The sequence below is a fragment of the Bombus impatiens genome, unplaced genomic scaffold, assembly GCF_000188095.3.
Source record: "Bombus impatiens unplaced genomic scaffold, BIMP_2.2 scf_0321, whole genome shotgun sequence".
NCBI lineage: Eukaryota > Metazoa > Arthropoda > Insecta > Hymenoptera > Apidae > Bombus > Bombus impatiens.
This window is the reverse complement of record NT_176740.1, coordinates 1,492,686-1,509,167: the sequence shown is the minus strand read 5'-3', so window position 1 is coordinate 1,509,167 and position 16,482 is coordinate 1,492,686. Positions and strand designations below refer to the sequence as shown.

The 16,482-nt window shown below is 37.3% G+C and overlaps 1 protein-coding gene and 1 long non-coding RNA gene across 4 annotated transcripts in view; one reads left to right on the top strand and one right to left on the bottom strand.

Moving 5' to 3' along the window:
* LOC100744208 (TNF receptor-associated factor 4) overlaps positions 1–16,482 on the top strand; it is a 33,478-nt gene that overhangs the window by 15,522 nt on the left and 1,474 nt on the right. For 2 of the 3 annotated variants that reach the window (XM_012385570.3, XM_003489396.4), the window contains 4 exons: positions 13,656–13,760; positions 15,053–15,214; positions 15,786–16,103; positions 16,194–16,454. In XM_012385570.3, coding sequence (XP_012240993.1) covers positions 13,689–13,760; positions 15,053–15,214; positions 15,786–16,103; positions 16,194–16,454 — 813 coding nt within the window. In that variant the 5' untranslated portion in view covers positions 13,656–13,688. Of the gene's footprint in view, positions 1–13,448; positions 13,575–13,655; positions 13,761–15,052; positions 15,215–15,785; positions 16,104–16,193; positions 16,455–16,482 lie in introns of those variants that run through there. The other variant, XM_012385571.3, reaches the window with a different exon arrangement.
* On the bottom strand, positions 678–4,147 carry LOC112212840. The gene is made up of 3 exons (XR_002946667.2): positions 3,863–4,147; positions 2,584–3,504; positions 678–2,400 (listed from the first exon to the last, which is right to left on the bottom strand). It is a non-coding gene; the product is annotated as an uncharacterized LOC112212840 (long non-coding RNA).

Below are 16,482 nucleotides of genomic sequence, written 5' to 3'. Positions count from 1 at the left end.
TGAGTCAATGACATTTTAATTTTTGTAGGGTGGATTAGAAACTGTTTTCAATGAAATATCAGAAAGTGTTTTATACGTTGTTTAATTTGCAAACGAATCAAGACATGCCAACTTCCACGTAGGTCATTCCTCGAATATACTGGAGCAGAGTTTCAAGTTTATCGTCATACGTGTTTCAGATAACGGTCTGTTGCTATACGCTTCGAGCAGCTACGGTTAATCGCCGGTTATGCGTTTCAGTTCTCCATGCATTTATATTTGTAACCAGTGGCCCGCGTGATTGTTTACTTTTGTTTGTTTGTGTTAAAAAAAGAAGTTCTAGACGACCATGAAATTAATTTGAAGTATCCCTAATCTTTTAATAACATTTATGGAACAGTTATTATTATAAAAAAAACACGTATTTTTTGTTTTTGAAAAATAAATTTTACTTCCGCTTAATTTAGGTTAGGTTTATCGTTCGTTACATTCAGCTTCACGACTAACCGTGCCGAACAGGCGTGTAACATAATCTTCATGCGAATAAAGGGAAACCGCAGAATGGGGGAAATCTATTATTGGACAAAACGGAAACAGAGGGTTGCGTTTCGATATCGTTTACAAGAGTACCATTCATGATTCTATATCGTTGCAAGCGTTGTTGGCACAGTCTCCATCTTTTGCGTACGCGCCCCTGTCGGAATACGTTGCATATTAGCTCTCTTATCGAACTAAATACACGCATTCGTGGCTATCGAACCGCGAGGGACTCATTTACAACGCCCAGAACAAAACATATAAATCTTGAACACCGAAAAAAAGAAGGGATTTCGGTATCTATTCCTCGAGTGCGTTTGTACAATCTATTCCAAAGTTAAGCGATATTTATTATAGCTTTAGTAATATTGTATTATATTTTCTAAAAACATGCTTCTCCACTAATATTTCCTTTCTATGTATTAGATTGGTGTATATAAAACGTTCTTTTTGAAATGAAATTTAACCGCATATACTATATAGATTCTTCAATGCATTACATGTAAATTTAATCAAAGTAATTTTTACATGATATCCTTTCCTAAAGAATAAGTGCTTTAATTATATTAGATTTCTGAGAAATATCAGTTCAACATAGATATGATGATTTGAAGAACCTACACGTGATTAGTTTCATTTGAGAGGACATTTCATATGCATCAACCTAATATGTGCACAGAATAAGTATTGTATTATAGCAAGTGATTATATTATCCGTTACCATATTCCGACAAACTGCAAAAATTCATTTAGATTATGTAACATAGTTTCATGTTATGTACGATGTTCTTTGATTAAAACAATCACATAACATAACCTAAAGAAAAGGTCGCGTTGCCATGAGACGCGACAGACAGCCTGTTTCAACAGAACCGATACTACGCCGTTCCTTCCAATGTTCGCCGCGTATTTTCCAAAGAGTTTCTAATCATGCCGACAGAGCGACTGATTTATGCCACGACAACCAGCAACACGTTTCAAATTGTTCATCATGTACAAAGGTTTCCGAACCTGGCTTCGTTCACAGGGTCGATCGTCTCTTTATTATCGATTGCATACCGCGACGATTACTGCGCCATAAAATCATCTGTCTCGAGTTAGGTTCAACGTAATCGTTTGCTCACGATCACCGCCCTCTACATTCTTTAAATTGTTCGGCAAATTGTTTTAAAATTACTAGGAACTTTTAATTACGTATATACATATATTTACACTAAATATTTTGTAGCTTCTATGTAAACTTTCTCTACCAACGTAACAATTATAGCCTAATCTCATTACAATGCTAGTGAAGTTGCAAAATGTTTCATATAGCACAGAAATACGCATACATTCGTAATAAATGTACGAATACTTTAGTGAGCTACTATACACAATATCTGGGATTAACTTTGTTCGAATGTGTAATCTATTGGCTATGTTTTCGACCTTTTATCCTCATGTTTTTATGTAACGAAGTAAATGGAATTTATTCATAGGTAAACAAGGGGTCGCTAGAAGTCACTCGACATTGTCACCATGGTCGCTCCCCCTGTCATATTGACCGTGTATTTAAAGAATCGAGTCCATCTCTTTTTGCGGTCGGTTTAATCGTTCCAGCCCCCTCGACGACGCGTCGTCAACACACGTGCGCGGCGTTTACGATTCCTTTTGTACGAACACATTTAAGAACGTTCTCTGTACGCAGTGGCTGGTGGTCGGGAGTGCCAACTTTGAGCAGGGGGCGATTGGGGGAATGCGTTTGTGTAAACACAGCCTCTGGGAAGATGACAATGGCGGCGCGACTGCAGACGGCACGTGCCCCACGTTGAAAGCAACTTTTTTTTCTTTGGCAGGCTAATTCCTGCCACTGGCGTAACTAAATATATCGGATGGCAATAATATCTATTAAAATAATAAGTAAAACAGTATATTCGTAATAATTATCAATAATGCATTTAACATGGAAAGTTTGATAATTGTAATGGCGAAATTGGATTGGAAAGGAAGATCAATCTGTACTCGGGTTTTCTTCTGATAGAAAAACGACCTCTTTCTAAGTTCTCCTAGATAGATACTTGTACTTACATGGACCAGTTTCAAGTATCGCAGTCGGCTTGCTTGATGAACAAACTGGAGAAAGCGAAGCCGCCCGGCTGAATTTATCTAACTGCTCCCACGGAAACGTTCACATTTAAGAGAAATCTGAAATACATAACGTACTTAATCTCTTGCTTATAACATTGAGTTATGCTGGTAACAGAGATTATAGTTTCGATTCAGTAAAAATAGACTGTACTCGCAAGAAAGATTAACTGGAATTCTAACCTCAGTTTTAATTCTTAAATGTGAGAGTCATGAAAAGAAATTATGTACCATTTCATATAACACTTCAATATTATGTCATCTAACAACATTGAATAGCTAACGCTTGCTTAAGTAGATATTAAGGAAATAAGGTAACGAATTTTGCTGTAAAACATTCGATTTATTTCAAACGAACGTAAGAAAGTAAAATACGTAGGGAACATCTTGGAACATTTGTTTTCGTTGTGACGTACACAGAACGGGACCGAAAGAGATAAAGATTTTGGCCGGTCCTATCTTTACAAGACTAGTCGTACAACTTTTACTTAACGCCTCGAGACCAAGCCAAACGGAAACTACGACGAGCAGAAATCTCGCGATAATGGACAAAAGTTTCGCCTCGTAAGTTCGTAACAGAAAACGCGGACTCGCGGTTAAAGACGTCCAAGCGTTCTCCGGCTATATAAAATAAAGCGACGGCGAGAGCCGGCAGTGCCGGCTAAGGAGGGGGCAAGAAAAGGACCGATGAGGACTGGTCCAAAGGCGGGGAAAGGCGACGGCGGAAGCGTGGGAACCGAGCGTAACAGATGGCCTCGGCTGCTTCCGAACCCGCTCGGCCTCCTTCGTGCACCTCCGTGGCATCGACTCTGCTTTCCGTTCTCGCGCGTTTCATACGCTCTATGCATCGATGCAACTCGATTCCTGCAAAAAATAGATTCGTTAATCTATTCCCGTATCATTATTTTTAACATAGGAAAAAGCAGTCTGATTTTTTTAACCTATTAACGAATTGGGAAGACTATTATGTCAGTATATGTTCACTAACAAAGTATTCGCAAGTTCTTTATTTTTTAAAGAAAAAGTATTGAAGGGGTATTCTTAATCCATTAAGAACTAAACAGAGAAATAACGAAGGTTGCATAAACGCAATATTGTAGAGGATTTGATCCAATAACAGATTGTAACATTTTTACTGTCATTGTAAGTCATATATAGACAGTTAAATGTATCAGGAGAAATAGGGTTATATAATTGACTTACGAAGCATATACATACATACCGTTCGATTGAGAGTGGAGAATGGGTTAAGAGGGTAACGATGCAAAACAAAAAGTGCAATAGAAGATATATGAACGGCTAACACACGTGCACAAGCCGGCAACCTTAGCACTTAACCCGATGCTGCGCATCAGTAAGGTCTCAGAAAATATCCAGATACGCTTTAATACGTTTCGAATGTATAAACGTGTTAGTAGTAACGTAAAATGCACATGTCAAATATTAAAAATTAGATTGTACTTCAAACACGACAGTTAAACAATTAGATGTTACAGATTTAAAAATTAAAATTATATTCAGTAGAATTGAAATAATATTATAGTAGACACCAACAATAGAACTACTTTTAAATGATCTGCGTTCCAATGAGCTTAATCAGACCATCGCGAAATTCTAGGTATTTGAGAATGATGACAATACAGGAAATCGTGCCAGAAAGCGTTGCGAGCAAATAATCTTCCGGAAATACATAGCACGGACATGGAGATGATTGCGATTGTGTCACATCATGTTAGTTATCTTTTATCACAGTGGTTCTCTGACATATGGATCATTGAAACAAATTAATAAAGCTCGATATTATCGTGGTGCATTCGTATATGAACACATTACAAGAATTTCTCAGTAGCTCCCTTATATTGTGAATCCAGCTACGTGTCAGGAAAAACTATGAGCTCGTGTTTTAGAGTGTCAGGGAGCTTCAGAGGGGGCGTATTCAAAAGAAAGAACCAATTGTGGTGAGAACTACATATATTTAGTCAACCGTTTAGTTCCAAATGTTACGATTGTTCTATAATTTGTATACTAAATTAGAGTAATCCAAGATATCGTTTTTCATTGCATCATCAACTTTAGTTAGGCATAAATAGTGGAATAGAGACAGAGAAGATACAAATTTGATAGAATCTTTTTTATCTAAAAACAAATTTTTATGCCTTTAGTAAACCTATAAATGACACTCTATTTTGTATTTTTATTTTTATCAACTGTATCTTTGTTTCTATTCCTTTCCTTGCTCTATTCGTCAGAAAACAAATCTCTAATCTTAATAAAATCTTCAACCTATGCGCAACATTTTTGTTCATGTTTCTTATTAAAGAAATGCTAAAAACAACTCAGAGGATTATCTCTATGAGATCTCCATAGGAATTGTATAAAATGACATTGACTGCTTAGTTGCTTCTTCTGTCAGAGTAATTGGCTTTGGGCAATACCACCAAATAAAATATCACCAAATTAGTCTTTCGTGAATTAAGGACCGTCTCCAATCAGCTCTTATTAAGCTACGCATGGAAAGTGACTCCTGGCTCTTGTTCAGGAATGCGAGATAACGCGGATGCTTACAAGTCGTTGTAATTACCGCGTGTTAATTTAAAAGCAGGTCCCCGCCAGCCTTCCCATGGAGGCCACCGCCTTCGTCGTGGCCGGAAGTTGCTATGGTGTTTGTTCCTTCAAGTATTGTTCCCTCCGCGCATTCCATTGTAATGAGAGGCCTTTTTTCTCTCTCCCTCTCTCTCCTCCTCTTTGGTTCTCGTGGTTTTAGAAAATAGGCGTAAGAGACAGTCGGTGATCGCGATAGAAATTACGTTTAACAGGGCTCCTCGAGTGCGATCATCACTTCTTTTCCGGATACTTTTCAACCGGCTCTTTGGTATTGTTAGCCGGGAGTTCCGTAATGTTTTTATCCTTCTAATTGGTAACAATGAATGCATGCTGTTTAAATATAACGATGCCACTGTCTTTCACCGTTATACATATGGCGAAGACAGCTCGTGGAGTAATCAATGTTGAGGATCGTTAGTATTGTGGAAATATTGCTTCTAGATTAGTATAACGTAAAAGTAATTATACGCGTATATAATTAGAAGAAATTTAGGTATATAATTATTTGAGTCGTAACGTACAATTTTAAATCAACAAAATTCTAATTGCTTCCCTTCTTTTCGAGGATTTGTAGTTCGTCTAAACACAGATGATGGAAAATCGATGGTAGATAATTTTCAGTAGTCAATTCTCTGAACGACTGTTATCTTCTCTGCTTATTTACGTAACTATTGGAACGGCCGTTGATATCTCCAACGACGCTGCGTTTTAACGCACAGCATGCACATATATTTGTTTTAGTTGTCGAGATTACGCGGAAAGACAAAGTGATAGATCCTCCCTGAGCTGAAATTACAGATCAGAGTGAGCCATATAACATTCGGTTGGAATTTAAAAGTTTGTAGATTTCTATGGTTCGATAAGATAGCAGAAAGGCGTGTTCGAGATATGAAAGGCTATCGGTAGCGTTTTTACTCGGAATTCTATCATTCGAACATTCTTCAACACAGCATCGGCATAATGTTATAGTCGAAATACACTCGCTGAATATATACGAGAAACAAAGTACATACATATGTATTTATTAATTCATTAGAAGCGATAAATAAACTTATGGAAACGAGTCATTGTCTTTCTTAAATTGAACATTAAGGTAATCAGTAAACTAATCAGAACCGTAGCTTGCTACGTGTGTCTGATTAGTCCGTCTCATGCAAGGCTTAAGTATATCGAAGACAGTTAATTACTTATGAACATTTATTATCAACCTAACGAAACAATAATTTAAAAAATGAATTCCGGAAACGATCGTGAGATTGATTTATTCTTTTTTTATTACAGTATTATGTTGAAACGTTATTGTTCTTTCCAAGGAGAATCATTTCGATGGTATTACCGACTAGAATTAATACTTTCCTAGTGGAGGAGGATACTAAATCATTAAACCGAGGAGCTGCAACAACTATTTGGAGAAACCGGTCCGTTTGAAATTAAAATGGTCTCGTTGAAATTCTAGTTGTGGTCGTTCACGGGTCGTGAACTCTCGGAGCCCTTAAATCCCACGTTACAATTCTTCGTTCGGTCTGAAAGTCGTAGAAACAAAGAAACGAATGTCCCATTTTTCTAATACCGACAGAGGTATCTAGCAGGAGAAATGAAACTTTCTTCTTTCCACTGACTTTCCTCGTTTCAGTAAAGAAACCAGTGAGTCTGATCTTAATTGCGACGATCCATTGTATGTGTGATTCGTATTTTAAAGCATCGTAGAAACAAACAGAATTTCGTTTCTTTTCGACTCTCTCAATAATCAAGTTGAATTATTTATTTCAGTTCGTTGCCTTTTTCTATTATCTTCCAATGAAATAACGCGTTCGACGAAGATTGAAGAAGGTCAAGCTTCGTTGTGTTTAATTTTTTAATTTACATTTAGAAGCAGAAATTTTGTTTAAAGAGAAGAAAAACATATTTGACCTTGTAAATAATCTTGATAATATCTTGTCTATACTTTCTCATCATATATTTATCCAGCGATACATTATAACTAAACAAACAGAGCGATAACTAAACAAACCTTTGAATCAGTATCTTCTACAATACAATTTATCATCCAATGCTATTATCAATAAACTCAACGACTTTGTTAAATACTACAATCAAATCGATAATACTTTCTACAAACAATAGATTTCGTAGGGTTCGCAAAGTACGTAGATACGCTTTCACCTGTGAAAAGAGATTCGCAAAACAATTCCAATCTGAAAGGATGGTAACTAGAACGAAGGACATTCCTGGAAAAAAAACGGGACATGACATCGTGCGAAATTCACGGGTCACGAGAATTACTCGGAAATCGTAGAGTGCCATCCCCACGACCGCTAATTTATGGGATTCGAAGTGTTGCCGGTGTACGGCCGAGCCCAGAGACCATTTCGTGGCCGACAGGAAGTTTTCCTTTCGCACGCGATCGTGTCTTGCTCTGGTCCGTGTGATCGATCCGCAAATAGCTACGGGAAATTTAAATTTACCGGACGATTCGTAATCGTTGAACTTTTGCACATCTCGATCACAAAACGCAGAAATCTATATCATTCGCTTGCTTCGCGGAAGAAGATTTTGTGCAAGTCTATTCTATGCAGAAATTTTAAGCTATCTCCCGAGGATAATTTTCATCGTATTTTTAAAACACGTTTCGAAAGACAAATTTTTAATTATTTTCGTTATTATACTATGGAAAGAACGAAAGAATCTATACAAAATACATATTGTTTTTTTTCTTCAAATTATACAAATATCTTTTTAACGAATTTACAATAATTCTTGAATCAAATACCCTTTAACGAGTAACATATTTAAATTGATATCAAGTTTTAGTATTCAAGTGTATCCATTTGGTCGATGGTCTAAAGTTTGTACATGGTATTGTACGTGTACGTATATTGATTGCGATAGTTAAAGAGGCGATTTGTAAATCGTTGAGATGTGATTTCGTAATGTATCATTCATAGCGTATAATATTGCAGAAATACTAATTATTGCGATTGAGTGAGAAGTTGAGAAATTCTTTGTTTCATCCTGTAACTTCATGCTTCCTTTCTCATTTTTGTTTTCTCAATAAAAGAAACAAAAAGTTTTAGGCTAAAGAAAAATTTAACCGTTGCAAATGTAATTTTCACTAAAATTTGTTTCACTGATAATTTGATAACCACAATATTTTGCCTATATCGAAATAGCGAGTTTTGCGAAATCGATGAAATTTCTTCACGGTTTCGAAACGGATCAACGGGAGCAGGAATTCGGAAGATTCTATGTATATGTTAATCCTTGGTCATCGAGTTGTCAAGGTCGCGCGGTTTCATGCCGACGGAAAAAATGAGATTCGCCCGTTGGATTCGAAATGCGTAACCGTCACATCCATGCATCGCTAATATCAGCAGAGGATTTTTCGAATACCGGACACTCTCGTCCAACTGCTTTCCGTTTCATTAAAATACTGCAAGTTCTTGTCCGATGTGTTGGTCCTCCGATACTTTTCCTCCAACAACCGAAACGATTCCTATCCTACGCTTTTTAAAACCTCTTAACATTTTGAGAAACCCTCGACAATAATACAACGATTCTTACCTATTTCTGGCCAGAATTCTTTATACGTAAGATTTTGTTTAAATTTCTATCGAAAATTCGTTTCGAAATGTAGATAAACAGCCACGCACAAAGGTGAAGTATCAAAGGAAAAATACCAAAGTGATCAAACACATCGAATTTGCAAAATTCCAAGGATCTCGAATATACGAACGATCGAACAGATAAATCAGAATAATGGGGAAAACGTTGATAGACAAATCGAGGCGAATTTTTCAAGGAAATCTAACTCTTATCTTTCATTCGTCGATATTGGAATAGGGGATTTTCACATGGCGGACCGGGTTAGAAAATTCCTGCAGGGCCGCGGAGATGATGGTCGTCCTCGAGAATAAGTGGAACGTACGCGAACATCGTGTCCGTTATTTCGCCGTGACGTCACGACGACTTGTAACCGCTGTAACAGCGCCATGGAGAGAGACTAGCAGTGATGTCAGCCTCGCGATGCTCCATGTCGGTATTCTAATTCGCCGATCACAGCGTTATGGTGTTTCCTGGAATAAAGGACATCAGCCAGAGCCTCGAATCCATTTGCATTCGCCTGTTCGTCGCCGTTTGTCCAGTCAGAGAAACATCGTTTATCATTGGTTGGAAAAAAAAAGATGCGATCGAGAGGATTTCTTGAATCGTTGTATCGGTATTTGATATTTCAAGACGCATCGTCGTATTATCGAACTTTCGACCTTACGTAACCGACGCTTTCGGTAATACGATTTTCCGTTGCTGTTGCGCCGCTTAGTTTCCCTGGTGAAAGCACCGTCTCGTTTTGACGATATTACGGAACTTGCGCAACGCGAGATCGTTGGCCCCCGCGGCTTAATTGGCAGCTCTTTGTTTTAATTAACTCGCCGCCGGCCTTCTTTTCGATTGTTTCCAACTCTTCTTAATGGCACACGCTCCACCAATGATGTCGGAGTCGTGTCATACAGAATTATTATCGTGCCAATTAAACGTAATGCACCAAGTTCACTGCCAGAAAGCCAATTTATCAATCTCTATTTAGACTCGTCGCAGAAGACGATCTTTCTTGCTTAAAGACGTTTGTTTTAAATATTAATGGAAAGTCACGGTATCCTTGATAGAAAATTAAAAATTCAGATTTTAATAGGACGTTTACGAAGGAAGGAAGGTTCGTCAATTTTGCAATAAGAAGCGGTAGACGATGAACGAATTGTAATGGAGGAGATCGAAGTGAAATGAAGCCTCGATCACGGTCAGCGCAAGTGTATTTTTATTCTCGATATCATGATGCGGTCGGTGTTCTTATGTCTTCGTGTTCGTTCTTTTTTTGTTTTGTTTTTTTCTTGCAATCTCCATGCTGAAAAGGTAGATCTGTCTCTTCCATTCCCGGCGGTGTTTATATCTCAACGGCAGTGGCTGGTTGCGTTAGATTCCTCGACCTTGCCGGTCGTGCAGGTTTCAACTCGCAGGCATCGGACCTCCACATCTATACCGGGTGTACCTGTGTGGAAATGTTTGATTCCAGGTTGAATGAATACTTGTTTTGCAGGAAATTGCGTTTGTCAGTAATTCTTGAAACTGCCATTAAACAGCAAATTCAGAATACTATCGGATATCACGTTATACGAACGTTTCCCAGAATATCGAACTTTCTTCGCAAGAACAGCAAGAAACGAAATAAATAAAATTAATTGTTAGCGTCGTTGTAGTGATCATGCCAACGAAGAACAAATTCAAGATAGTATTGAATGCCATGATGTAGGAATAGATACGAGGATTAAATTATATCCCTGAGAAGAATGGTCAAAGATAAAATAAAATCAACGACGCTATCGATTTTACAGCAACGTATCAGAACTCGAAACACGTATTAATAGAGGCAATAATTATTTCCACGCACGACGTAACGCGTTAAATTTATTCTGGTTCCTTGCCTCCCGCATGGTTCTCGGTACGGGTTCACCTCCTGCATCAGGGTTATTATTGAACATCGCTATTTCCGAAAACCGTCACGACTCCATCGTCAGTTTGCCGTGGTCGACAGTTCTTCCTGGAAGAAACAACGTGGCATGAAAATTCTAAAAGGATCGGAATGCAGCCGTCTCCCATGTTGTGTTGCATCCATGCCACCTTTGAGCTCGGAGAAAGTCTTCCACGGACGGATTTAGATTTATTAGACAGTTGTTACACACTGTCCATCGTTTATTTTCCCGTGTATTTTCAGCCGTTTTATCGCGCGTCTATTTTATACGTGTAACGCATCCACTAAGTGTCCATCGGCTAACGAGTTTAACTTCGTATTCAGATATAAAGTTCAAATATCATTATTTCAATTTTTCGAAAATTCTTATTTTGATATGGAAAAAAGCTGTATAAGAATCGCACATTTTTCAGAGTAGTTCAGTTATTATGAAAATGTAGAGTTATTTTTTTCATGCGCGCTATACGGACATTAAATTAGCATTGCGAGGATTTAAATCTACAAAAAAACAACGTTGACATAAGCTCTTAACAGTAGCCTACCAAGCTTAGCGACATAATAACATGGGCAACCGATGCAGAGAGCAAATTCTGACGCAGAAAAATTATCCCTATAAAGAATTGTGATTTGTCGACACGAAGAAACTATATAGATGTAATGTCAGTGATTATGTGAGTGATAGCGAGCTGAAATTAGATTCGCTAGAGCGTAATTTTCAGAGCACGAATGGAACACTGGTCGTTGTAACCATAAAGTACCATTGATGGAACCGTTCGGACGCTAATGGGTTCATCGTTTAGCATACAAACAATGGAACCATGTATTTATCGGTAGAGTCTATCATTTAAGCGGCATCGTAAGAATCGCTGACGAGAAATTACCAGCAGCCACATAATAATGAAAGATTAGGTAACCAATTACATACATTGTTCTATAGCCAATCTGAATTCCCAATGTGTTTCTATGTTTCGTGGCACGGGTCTACGAAGGAAGTTTGGTCTATACGAACTAGACCCAGTGAACTTCATCGATCGATGCTTGAACTCTTTTGCACAATAATATCAGCGAATTAACAAGTTACAAATTATAAATTATAGACTCCTCTATAATTTATAACTTAACGATCTTAAATCGAATTATATTATCAGATGATTTGTAGTTTGTAAAAAATTTGTGACGTTGCATTTGGTTTGTTATCGAGCATGTCACTTTCTAGTAATTAGCGAATTGTAACTTGTACAATTTGCTAATGGCATTACGTAATTCGATTGTACAGGAGCGCTCAGGATTATCTACAGTGGTTGGTGAAAATATTTGGAATCACTTATCACGGAAGACTGAAAATTTCTCATACAACACGTTTAATATATTCACAAAGATTTGTTCTGACTTCGATGAGCCTAATAGTGTTCGGTGTCAACGATAAAATAGTTGTCACATAGTTTGAGAATACGATTCGCAAACTCGAGACTTGTTCGCCATGCTGTAATTCTAACTAGTGTTATCAAGAGTAAATAACTTGTCGTATACACATGGAGTTTGTAGCGTTAATTCTTTGTTTGAAATCTGTTACTTACGTATTTCGCAGACCTCGAGTTACAAAAACACGAGTTTCGAGCTTTATTCTTCGCAGAATGTAATAAGAAGGAGAAGGAATTATTTGTTGTTATTATCGAGACATTTAAAGGTACTCTTATTATTTTATTTGCTGTAGTTTGTCTGGAAGCTTTAAAAGGAATTATATTTACTGCACACTTGATAATGTATATCAATATGCGAATATAGTAAGGATAAAAGGAAAGGTTAATTATCTATTATCGTCATTGGAAGACTTAAGGATGCTACATAGTACGTACTATTTTGTTTGTAGTTTATATTACTTCAAAGGTCTGGGAAGTAATTTTCACAAGTATCTGATAACTTTACTGATACCGGAGACCAATGTCGCGAATATACTAAGAGAAAAAAAGCAATTATTATTATTGACAGGCTCGAGAATATAACATATCCTATTATCCTATTTGTAATTTTTGTCACTTTAAAGATTTAATATTAAACTTCGTCAAATGCCTGATAACTTACAGGATTACCCGTACGATTGACGAATATAATTTAATACGATCAAAAACGATTTAATTCTCTACTCTACTAAGTGAAATGGAATAAGCAGAATAAAATATCGGTATTTAAAATAAAAAATATTCAACATTAATTATACATGACTTACGAATCTGTAATATTACCTTGTATCGAAACCTACAACCAATTCTTCTCACAAAATTCGACGATCCCGAGGAACGTCCCGAGACTACGTGATCCACTATCTCGACCCTTATCTATCTTTACTATCTACCGATTATAAAACAGTGTTCAGGAAGAGAATTCACTTAGATCAAATTGTACATGTGAAACATACCCACCCAGGTGAAATGTAGGTTCCGAACTCTACGGTGAAGAGTCGTGTCGCTGAAAATTGATTACCATATTTCATCGTGGCGGTAGTTGGAATGCCACACGACTTGTTTATGGGGTATGAGACCCGGTGCACACTCGTTTTGTAGACAGGGCCGCCTGGTAACGACTACCTGTTACCCAATTAATCGCTACCCACGTTCTAAGAGGTCCAGTTCCACTCGACCGTAGCCTTTGATGGAAACCAAACAATTCAGGAACCTATTCGTTTATGTTGCAAAAGGTCGGACGCAATTATTCGATTCACTGCTTGCTGGATACGAGATATTCCTGGCGTTGTTACAAGTTTCGTGTTTATCGACCTGGTTTCCTTTGTTAAATTGAAATAATTCGATAGGTGTGCTTTTTTGAATGGAATAGCGGACGTTAGAGAATGGAAAGGACAGTAGATAAGATCTGTTCTTTTTGTGTGTTGCAGAATTTCCAGGACCTGGAAGCTGAGAAGGCAATAATGGGCTCCATTGTGTATTGCATACATCATAAGGATGGCTGCAAGTGGTCCGACGAACTTCGAAAGTTGAAGGTAAAGTTATATTTTTCTTTCCTTTTTGTTAGTTTCGATATGCGTACCACAATTTTTATGTTTTATATGGTAAAGACGGTACTGTATGTTGTTCAGATAATCGAAGAGTTTCGTGAACAAAGGGCTTGTAGGTTTCCTATTTGCTAGCTAATTTTCTAGCTATTTTCTAAAAATTTTCTAGCTAAATTTCTATGAAGCTTTTATTCGTGTTGAGAATATAACAAGGACAAATTCTTTAAGTTGTTTAGTTCTAGTTTTCTGGTATTAATTACGTTCGAATTGGTAATTATTTGAGAAAGAAAAAAAACTTTATAGTAATCGAAAGAATTTAAAAACTCGAACTAAAACCTTCACAGCTAAGGTATCATACAACTAAAAATTTTGCCCTACGGGTTCTTCTCTCAGAAAGCTCCACGACTGATACGTGAAAGTGTCAAGACTCTCTACGGGTCTTTTAATTGTTCTTTATAAAATTACTCGAAATTTTGGATGTGTAAAAATACGAGATAGTTTCATTATGCATTTCTGATCTTGAGCGACCTTGTGTTGATAGGTCGTTGAACTGGTCCCGGCACGGTTAACTCCCACACAGCTTGCGGATAACTTGTGCTGGTTTTCCGCTCAATTATAAGAACAATTATCGGCTCTTTTTACCGTCATTAACATATCAATTCTTACATGATCTCTTGTCAAGTTACGAGTTAAAAATAGTCTATATATGCTATAAATGGCTATAAATGGCTTCGCAGTTCTTTCTTGTAATCAGTAATGGGAAAATCCCATTGTCGGAAAACATTATAAGGAGCTACAAGATTGACCTCGAAATAAATTTGATATGACTTTTTAATAATTCTACTTACACAAATTATGTTAAATTTTTTTGCACCGAAGTACAAAAAATTTAGTAATTAGAAGTTAGAATCAGTAGAATTCTATACTTTTAAGAATCATCGGAAAAACTTTCGAAAAAGTACTCTAAAAATTCGAATCTATTGCAGTATTAAGAAATATCGAATAAATTAAAAATTAGAACCAAGCACATTTCAAACGAAAGAATTCCCCATATAATTCTCACAGAAGAAATTTTAACCTACATATATTAACATAATGCTTTTACACGCTACCGTAGACGTTATTACTATTTCTTTAATCTCCGGTATGCGGTTCGTTCACCCGAGTTTCCCCGATTGTCGCAATACGAACATAAATCCGAAGAGAACGATCCGATCGGAGTAGAAGGAATGCGCCGTTCAAGTCTCACCGATGTAAAAATCGCATTATATCCTGTTTAGGCTCACCTGAATACCTGCAAGCACGACGCGGTCCCCTGCAGCAATAAGTGTGGCGCGATGATCCCGCGTGTGCTGATGGAGGACCATTTAAAGTACACTTGCGCCCAGCGGCGAGCACGCTGCGACTTCTGTGCCAAAGAATTCACCGGTCACACGCTCGAGGTAACCGCCACTGCATTAATTAGAAGAATCGCGATCGAGTGCCAGCCGTTAACTGTACTATAGTGGGAACGGATGCAAGCGAAAGCACCATGAGTTCAAACGAAATTTCTCGAATTCTTTTTTCTTTTGTTTAATATTCATTTAGTCATGGATGAATGATTACAGTGGCTCACGAAAGTATTTGAACTTTCATAGAAACTTCTTATGAACATATTATGCGTGTTATGCGAAACATTCTAACGAAGTCTTATTAACATCGTAATGAAGCGCAATTATCATAATTATATTAGCAACGTTTGAAGCCAATTTAAAAACGTACACAGTAGCTACGAGATATTTAATCCAGGTACACATAATTCACAGAAAAATATTTATATTATTCATTATATTAACAAGTTACTATATTCAGTGAAAACATCTTTAATACTTTTATATACACTTTCATTGTTACTCCGTATTTATTATAATTTAGCTAGTATTATTTCAAAATTTTCTATTGTGTGTCTATATATGTCTATAATTTAATCTACTATTTAAGGATATCGCTAACGATTCTGCTCTTTATCTACAGAAACACACAGGGACGTGTGGCTATGAACCACTCTACTGCGAGAACAAGTGTGGCATGAAGGTGCAGCGAAGGCATCTCAGTCAACACAAGTTGGGCGAGTGCGCGAAAAGACTGGTGGCCTGTCGTTACTGCAACAAAGAGTTCGTTTTTGACACACTCGGTGCTCATCATGCCAAGTGTGGCCGCTTTCCAGTCGCTTGTCCACACCGTTGTGAAACTGCCGTCTTACCAAGAGAAGATCTCGAAGTTCACTTGAAAGATCACTGCACTACACACCTCTTATCTTGTACTTTCAAGGATGCTGGCTGTCGTTTTAAGGTACATCAATTTATTGCTTTATATTACATTCACTTTCTGTTTCTTTTCCATTTTATAAGATTAATATCAAAATATTATTTTTTGTCACAGGGAAATCGATTTTCGTTGGACAAACATTTGGAGGAATCAGCAAAGATGCATTTAAGCTTGATGTGCAGTGTAGTAACAAAACAACAGCATCAGATAACCAGCCTGAAATCCGCCATTAGCAAACTATCGTTAAATTACACGGGCACACTAATATGGAAAATTACGGATTACAGCGCTAAAATGTCCGAGGCGAAAGCCAAGGAAGGAATGGAACTCGTCAGTCCTCCTTTTTACACTAGTCAATATGGTTACAAGCTACAGGTAGGCAATACTTAATATTGATTCTATA